Below are 6,016 nucleotides of genomic sequence, written 5' to 3' on the forward strand. Positions count from 1 at the left end.
GGTGTCTGTCTGTGTTGGGAGTGGGGAGGCAGCCCGGGGGCTGCAGAGCCCCGTGACGGCAGGGCTTCCGCTGCTGTGTCCGTGGCCAGTCCCAGCCATCCCGCACCACCTGGTGCCCGCTGGCTGGTTGGATGGGTGGAGGAATTGAGGAATGAGTGTCCTCTTTGAGGCTCTAGGTGTGTGTATGTGGGTGGGGGGACCTGGGGTCGAGGACATGTCCCATGTTGGAGGAGAGGCTGGGGTCTCCTATGTCAGCAGTTCCTGAAAACAGGACTGGCTCCTGGCCCTGCACTTCTGGGCTGAAGCCCTCCCCTCTGCACCAGCCAATGGTGGGGCCTGGCCTTGAGCCCCCCACCCCCAGGGAGGGCAGATGGCCAGGAGGCCAAGCTTGGCCCGTCAGCCTGTCGCCTTGTGCTGTGGCTCTGGCGCCTGTGCTGTGACCCCTGCCCCTGGCTGATGATGAAACCTGGCCTGAGCTGAGATGCAACGACGCCTGGCAGGGCTGGGGGATGCTGCGCATCTCCCCTCGGGTGGGCACGCGGCTGCTCACCGGACACATCGTCCTGCAGCCCGTTCAGTCCCACCCACTCCCAGGAGCTGGGCCTGCCCACCTGGTCACCTTGCTGAGCTCTCCACCCTGCCCCCATTCCAGGTGCCCCCAACTGGTCTCTTCCCTCGAGAGTCCCCTCTCCTTTTGCTGGCCGTTCCCATCTCGGGCCTCCCGTGTGTGTGGGGAGGCAGATGGCAGGGAGCAGCCTCGCTCCCCAAGGCCCCATCCGTCCGCATTGGTGGTTTTGAGTGGGCCTTGGCAGCAGTGCAGCCGCCAGGAAGGAGTGTTCATTCCTTGGCAGCAGCTTTCCTGGCCTCCGGTGACAGGGTTGACACAGGATGGCCCTGGAGTGAGAGACAAAGTGGCAAAATGTCCAAGGCCCATCACTGGAACCAGGGTTTGTGGGTCCCCATGGCCTGTGGGCACCCTGAGGTGGTCCAGGCAGTGGGTAGGAATGAAGGTGTCATGGTCGGGCAGCCTGGGCCTATTCCCCATCCGCTGGTGTCCTGGGAACCAGCTCCCCAAAGAAATCCCAGGTTTGTGGTGCTCGCCAATGTCCATGGTGTAAATTCTCCCACCACTGCTGACTTCAGGGTTCCAACGTGACGCCACTGAACGTGGAGTTGGGGTGTGCACAGTTTGCTGAGCCAGGTCTGGTGCACCACTGTGCCCTGCTGTTTGGGGGGGCGGGGAGAGTGGGATAGGAAAGCCTGGTGGTTAAGAGCTCAGGCCCAGAGTCAGGCGGGGCAAGCGTGGGCGCTGCCCTGGTCTCTGCCTGCATTTCCTTTCCTGTAAGGGAAGGATACCATTCTCCAGGGCAGGGAAAGCTCCTAAGAGGGAGCAGAGTCTGGGAAGCCAGGCCCCCTAAACCCAGAGCAGAGCCCAGGTGGGGCCACTGGGAGCTGCTTAGGGAACAGGTGGCACAGGCCAAGGTACCACAAAGGTGAGCCCGCATCTGCGACGCACTTGCCAGCTGCTAGATGTTACTGCTGTCTTTCATGGTCACAAGCTCGCCGGGGCATTTTCCAGTCACTGGAGCCGCATCTCGAGGTTCTGGCATTCGGGATGTGCTATGTGCATACTGGGGCACACACCGACACTGACCTGCACCCGGCGACCCCGTGTTCCTGCTAAACCTGTGCGTGTGCAAAGAACCTGAGGCCGAGGGGCCTGGTGCGGTGCCAGCCGTGCTCCGTGTGAATGAGGCTGTCCGGGAAGGGGGCGGGCAGGAGGGGCCACCTTGATGCTGCTCACTGACCTGTTCGACCTCTGAGGCAAAAGGGGGAATTTTTGCCGAGATCAACAGGGTGACGTCATGCTGGGGAAAGGGTTCCCTCGGCGGCTGTCCGGCAACATGTGTCTGTCGCCCTGTCTACCCCACCCCCAGACACACCTCCGCTGGCCGAGGGTGACACAACCCTGTTCCCTGTCACTCTGTTCCCGCTTATCTCTCGCCTTTTCGGCGCCACCACCTTCTTGGAAATGAGTTAGGGCAAAGGGGAGGGGGCTCAGACCACCACCTTCCCCAGCGGGCCCCATAAAAGCAGCTGTAACTGGGTCCCAGACACAGAGAGCAAGTTCTAGACCCAACAGCAGGACAGCCAGACGGACAGCACGATGGCACTGAACGCTCAGATCCGGGCTGCCTGCCTTCTCCTCCTCCTCCTCCTCGCCAGCCTGACCAGTGGCTCCATTTTCCCACAACAGGTGAGAGCCCACGGGACCTGAGTCCTCGCAGGGAAGCGGGGGTGAGAGGCAGAGCTCACAGCAAGGGGCCTGGAATCTGCTTAAAGAACAGGGATGAAAGACCTGGTGATGGGGACAGGGGCATGGGGCCCCGGACTAATTACTCAGGTGTTTACTGAGCAACTACTCGGTATCAAGTCTTGCTCCAGAAGGGGGATAAAGCAACGCACAAGGTAGATGAGAGAGAAGAGTTTTGGAGCCCATCCTGGTCAAGGAATTAGTTAATGAACGATTAAAACATAAACAGTGGTGTTCAGTAAACGGTATTCAGGAATACCATAAAGGATGGTGGTAGAGTGACCGTGGGGGGCCTGCAGACGGGTCAAGAGGTGGCCAAGCAAGTGTTTGGAGAGCAAATGAGACTTGACCTGTGCCTCGGAGGGTAAGAGAGGACACTGAGGGGCAGCAGGGAGTCTCGTGGGCAGCTGTGCAGACGCTGGCTTTTCCTCCCGGTGTGGGGAAACCCCTGTCGGCTTTTAAAATGGGGAGAGCCACGCTCTGTTCACATCTGTTCATGTTAAAAGTCTCTCTGCTGTGTGCAGGTCCAACTGTAAGAGGCAACATTCGGGAGACTGGAGGGGAGGCTGGCGCCGGCATCCAGGCAGGGGAGGGCGACGTCCCAAACCAGAGTGGAAGCCGTGGGGAGAGGAAGACACAGGTCTGGGAGGCTTTTAGGAAGCAGAGCTGCCTGGGGGAGTGTGAGCAACAGCAAGAAGGCAAGGCCCCGCCTCCGAGCCAGCTGTGTCTGAGAGCTCCTCAATACCCCTTCTTCTTTCCCAGACGGGACAGCTTGCAGACCTCCAGCGCCAAGACACAGTGGGACAGCTTGCAGACCTCCAGCGCCAGGACACAGCGGCAGCCAGGGCCGGCTGGACGGTGAGAGCACAGGGATGCCCTTCCCGGAGCCGCCCTTCCCGGAGCCCCCCTTCCCTGCCCGGCCCGCCTCACTCTCCCTTCCTCCCCGCAGCACGTGCTCCAGCAGCGAAGCCGGCGGGACGCCCACTTCCCCATCTGTGTTTTCTGCTGCGGCTGCTGTCGGAAATCAAAGTGTGGGGTGTGCTGCAAGACGTAGAGCCGGCCTGGTGCCCCTCAGGCCTCCCCTCCCTTATTTATTCCTGCTGCCCACCCCCCGCCCCATGCTGGTCTTGGAATAAAATGACTGGTTCTATCTTCTGTTTTCCAAACAGGAGTGTCTGCTGTCCTTTCTCCCAGCCTATGACAGGGGCGTGTTCCGGCCTCTGCCTTGCCTGGGCGGGTGCTCGGTGGGGTGCTCGGGGTTGGTGTGTGCTAGAGGTTGCCAGGATTCTTAGTGAAGCAAATGTGTTTTCTGTTCTTTTCCTTCTTTCTCCACTTCAAAAGTCCGGGGAATTTATGTTGCAAGAGAAACAAAGTTTCCTCTCCTTGAAACAGTTCTCACAGTAAGACCTGGGCTGCTCCTTCCAGGGCTGCACAAGGCGGAAACTACTAAGATGTTATTTGCTATTTTCACTCTCCTTCTCTCGTGAGTGTACAGTGGAGTTTTCCTGAAGCTTCATGACACGTGATGACATCATCGCTGTGTTGGCTGAGGGATTGTGTGCTTGTGTATCTTGGGCTTTAAAAATTCCCAATGGCACTTTCTAATACATTAAGCAACTAGGGATATAATCCACTTATACAAGAGCTTTTGGGAAGCCTCAAAAATTCTTTGGAGGGTAAAGGAATCCTAAGACCAAACAGTTTGAGAACCGTGACCTTCAAGGGCCAGACAAGACTAGTAAACCAGTGAGGCAGGTTGGATTTGTGTTGTAGGAGCATCTTAAAATGTATTCTCTCAGTAAGGACATACTTTGCACTTGAAACGCTTAGGAATATGGTTCACCTCCACAGGGAATTAAGTTCTCTCCCATTCTTCTCGAAAACAGTATCTCTCTCATTCTGATTGCCCCACTTCTGATAGAAACAGACACATGATGTATTTCACTATCCTCTCAGCGTATAAGAAAACACGGGCAGTCGCATGACGGTAAAGGACACTGACCATTGGCCTCGATGTTGGGCATGGGCAGGGGTGGGAGGCCTGGGCCCATTGGAAGACAGCTCCAAGAGTTGGCCGCTGTACCCTCAGGTGGGTAAAGCTGGCTAGACCTGCTGATTTTTTCAAGAAAAGGTGGAAAGTTGGGGAGAAAGGATCTCCCCAGGAGAGCTTGGCCTCCTGTTTCCGAAGCCCCTTGCTTGCATCTTTTTCCCAGCGGGGGCTCTGCCTCCTCGTCTTTAAAAGGGGAGAAGCATCTTTTTAGCACTTAGCTCATCTGGCTGTGGAGCTGTCCAACCAAGGGGATGAGTGTGGAATTGTTGTGGAAACTGACAGATGCCACATAAGTGTAAAGGAGGAGTATTGACAGGGGAGGGTGAAGACCTCTCCCAGCCCCTCCTTACAGGGCCTGGGAGGTGGGAAACTGGAAATTGCCAATTGCATATAACACCCGGTGCTCTCAGCTCTCTCTGGCAAGCAGTTCTCCAGGGTGGTCCAAGAGATGCGAGAGGATATAAAGCAGAGGCCCTCAATATTTAGTGTGCATCACAGTATCCCGAGGGCCTGGAAGAATGCAGATCGCTGGGCCTCGCTACCAGAGTTCCTGATTCCGCAGGTGCAGGGAGGGGCCCTAGAACTTGCATTTCTAATAAGTTTCCGAGGGCAATGCTGATATTTTGGGTCGGGGGAGCCCCACTTTGAGGACCCATTGTGTGAAGCTGCCAGCACCAGCTCAGGGCAGCATGTGCCTCTTGGCTGGACCAAGCCCCAGCTCCCATTCAAGGGGGCTTTCATGGGGAAGCCTGAGAGCTTGATTCTGCCTGGAGATGAGTTTTGCTTGGTCCACACAATTTTTATTTTATTTTATCTAATTTTATTTTAGAGATAGGACCTTGCCTATCACCCAGGCTGGAGTGCAATGATGTGATTACAACTCACTGCAGCCTTGAACTCCCAGGCTCAAGTGATCCTCCTGCCTCAGCCTCCAGAGTAGCTGAGACTACAGGCATGCGCCACCACACCTGGCTAATTTTTAAATTTTTGTAGAGGCAGGGTCTGAATATGTTGCCCAGGCTGGTCTTGAACTCCTGGGCTCAAGCAATCCTCCCGCCTCTGCCTCCCAAAGTGCTGGAATTACAGGCATGAGCCACCATGCCCAGCCGCACAATATTTCAGATAAAATTGGGCTAATTAATACCTAAACACCAGGACATTTCACATAAAAATCTGAATTCCTGCTGTTACAGGTTAAACTGTGTCCTCTCCAAAATTCATGTTGAAGTCCTAACCCCCCGTAAGTCAGAATGTGATTTTAGTGGGAGGTAGGGTCTTCAGAGAGGACCCTTTGCAAGTTAAAATGAGATAGTTGTAGTGGGTCCTAATGCGATATGACTGATGTCCTTATAAAAAGGGGAAATTGGGACAGAGACGCACACAGGTAGAACACCATGGGTGACGAAGACAGCCATCTACAAGCCCAGGAGAGAGGCCTGGAACAGACCCTCCCTCACAGGCCCTCAGAAGGGACCCACCCTGCAACTCCTGCATTTCTGATTTGAAGCTTCTAGAACTGTGAGACAGTAAATTCTGGGGTTTTTTTTTTTTTGTTGTTGTTGTTGTTGTTGTTTTTTGTTTTTTTGACAGAGTCTTGCTCTGTTGCCCAGGCTAGAGTGCCATGGTGTCAGCCTAGCTCACAGCAACCTCAA

General features: G+C 55.6%; 1 protein-coding gene across 2 annotated transcripts; it reads left to right on the plus strand.

The window, feature by feature from the left end:
- The first annotated feature begins 2,054 nt into the window (after positions 1–2,054).
- HAMP (hepcidin antimicrobial peptide) lies at positions 2,055–3,480 on the plus strand. Of its 2 annotated transcripts, none has more exons than XM_069457209.1 (3): positions 2,055–2,257; positions 3,101–3,172; positions 3,264–3,480. In XM_069457209.1, exons 1-3 carry the CDS (start codon positions 2,168–2,170, stop codon positions 3,366–3,368), a joined length of 267 nt encoding a protein of 88 aa, XP_069313310.1. In that variant the 5' UTR covers positions 2,055–2,167; the 3' UTR covers positions 3,369–3,480. The 2 variants fall into 2 exon arrangements, with proteins under 2 accessions (XP_069313310.1, XP_069313309.1); XM_069457208.1 differs by having other exon boundaries at positions 2,056–2,257; positions 3,077–3,172.
- Positions 3,481–6,016: the final 2,536 nt, after the last annotated feature.

The sequence above is a fragment of the Eulemur rufifrons genome, chromosome 24 (assembly GCF_041146395.1).
Source record: "Eulemur rufifrons isolate Redbay chromosome 24, OSU_ERuf_1, whole genome shotgun sequence".
Taxonomy (NCBI): Eukaryota; Metazoa; Chordata; class Mammalia; order Primates; family Lemuridae; genus Eulemur; species Eulemur rufifrons.

Excerpts from the sequence above, each read along its gene's own strand:
- HAMP (XM_069457208.1), top strand. The coding sequence starts at position 2,168 with ATGGCACTGAACGCTCAGATCCGGGCTGCCTGCCTTCTCCTCCTCCTC. Across the intron at positions 2,258-3,076 it reads GCTCCATTTTCCCACAACAG|ACGGGACAGCTTGCAGACCT; the intron begins GTGAGAGCCCAC and ends CTTCTTTCCCAG. Across the intron at positions 3,173-3,263 it reads CAGCCAGGGCCGGCTGGACG|CACGTGCTCCAGCAGCGAAG; the intron begins GTGAGAGCACAG and ends TCCTCCCCGCAG.